This window comes from Juglans regia, unplaced genomic scaffold (assembly GCF_001411555.2).
Source record: "Juglans regia cultivar Chandler unplaced genomic scaffold, Walnut 2.0 Scaffold_23839, whole genome shotgun sequence".
Lineage (NCBI taxonomy): Eukaryota > Viridiplantae > Streptophyta > Magnoliopsida > Fagales > Juglandaceae > Juglans > Juglans regia.
In genome coordinates, this window is record NW_023355095.1 from 585 (window position 1) to 2,593 (window position 2,009).

Here is a 2,009-nt window from a genome sequence, read left to right on the forward strand (position 1 = left end):
TTTTGAATTATTTTTCTTTCTTATTGAAATTATAAGAGACAAGCATATGGCAATACTCTTGAAAGTCCACTGACGGCCTGTCTCTTGCAATATGGATATTTCCATTTAGTGTCGTTTTCACACTAGGTTTATGAAAGTCACTTGTTTCAACGACCTGTCTCTAATTTGTACGTTGTAATTACTCACATTCAGTAGCATTAATCTTAATTATAGATAATTTTAGTTGTTTACGTAAAATCTGGGTGAATTTCCAAATGCAAATAGGAAAAACGTTCGAGACGATAGATCCAAGAACAAGAGAAGTGATAGCGAGAATTGCAGAAGGAGACAAGGAAGATGTTGAGTTGGCGGTGAAGGCTGCACGTCAGGCTTTTGACCATGGTCCATGGCCTCGCTTGCCCGGCTCTGTATGTACTACTCTCTGTAGTCGACCTTTATCTCATGTTTTGATGTCTACGCCGGAGTTTTTGATATTTTAGAATCTTTTCTTTTATCAAACATCTAAAATCATTTAGAATATAATAAAATTCTTGCTATTACAAAATTTTTTAAACATAAAAAACCTTCTCCCAAATCCAACAACTTAAGCAGTAGTTGTTTGATAAAAAAAGATTACTAGATAATTTTACTCTCCGCTAGCTTCTTGGTGCTAATTCATTGGACCAAGACTCTGCAACATCTAAGGTAAATTATCGTTTCTTTTTCCTCTTTGGCGGGGCTATGCAGGAGAGAGGAAGGATAATGATGAAATTCGCGGACCTGCTTGAAGAAAATGCAGAAGAATTAGCTGCCCTGGATACCATTGACTGTGGGAAGTTGTTCAGTGTTGGTAAAGCGATGGACATACCTTATGCAGCAAACACCCTCCGTTACTATGCTGGTGCAGCTGATAAAGTTCATGGAGAAGTGCTGAAGATGTCGCGTCAACTTCATGGATATACTTTGCTAGAACCTATTGGTGTCGTGGGGCACATTATCCCTTGGAATCACCCTATCTTCATGTTCTTCATGAAGGTTAGTCCCACTTTAGCTGCTGGGTGCACTATGGTCGTCAAGCCTGCTGAACAAACTCCTCTATCGGCACTCTACTATGCTTATCTTGCTAGGCTGGTAAGGGTACTAATATTAGAACAATTTAGGCATTCTTCGTACTGCCAAATGCCATTATTAAGACTAATGGTATTTGGTCTTTCCATCATATGTGCAGTCCAACTAAAACCTTTCTGTTTACCTTTTTTGTCGCTTTTGTCAAGGCTGGCATCCCTGAAGGAGTGCTCAATGTTATAACTGGATTTGGACCGACTGCCGGGGCTGCAATAAGCTCTCACATGGACATTGATGCGGTACGCAATTTCTAGTTTGTCACCAAGTGTGCGTATCACCTTGTCTTATTTAATTTTTGAGTATTCTGAGAAAATCTCTCAGCCAGCTTTATTCTGTAATTTGTGTGTGAGTGTTCTTGAATTGATCTGCTATATCCTTGTACACAATTTATCAGGTCAGTTTTACTGGCTCCACAGAAATAGGACGCAAGGTAATGCAGGCCGCAGCAGAAAGCAATTTAAAAGTGGTTTCTCTTGAATTAGGAGGCAAGTCACCCCTTATTATTTTTGATGATATTGCTGATGTAGATATGGCCGCCCAGCTAGCTATCTTTGGCATCATGTTCAATAAGGTAAAATAGTTTTTTGTGTGTTATTTTAACAAATTTGCATTTTAGAAAGCTCTTTTGTATAAAAAGGTTACTCAAATAACATTTTTTTCCCAATTATATATATATATATATATATATATATATATATATATATTTTTCGCGAAGCATGTGTTGCCAGTTCTCGTGTTTATGTTCAAGAAGGAATATATGACGAGTTTGTGAAGAAACTAGTGGAAAAGGCAAAAGCTTGGATAGTTGGGGATCCTTTTGATCCTAAAACTCAACAAGGACCCCAGGTAAGAAGTGAAGCTTTCATTTATTTCTAAATTTTGGTGGAAAGTGCAAAGGAAAAGAA

General features: G+C 37.8%; 1 protein-coding gene across 1 annotated transcript; it reads left to right on the forward strand.

Annotated features, from left to right (window-relative positions):
• Positions 1 to 264: 264 nt before the first annotated feature.
• LOC108997880 (aldehyde dehydrogenase family 2 member C4-like) lies at positions 265 to 1,950 on the forward strand (the record flags this gene model as incomplete). Its single annotated transcript, XM_035686975.1, has 5 exons — positions 265 to 407; positions 727 to 1,110; positions 1,254 to 1,343; positions 1,499 to 1,676; positions 1,814 to 1,950. Coding segments are annotated over 5 exons (932 nt in total), but the record flags the coding sequence as incomplete, so codon positions are not given.
• Positions 1,951 to 2,009: the final 59 nt, after the last annotated feature.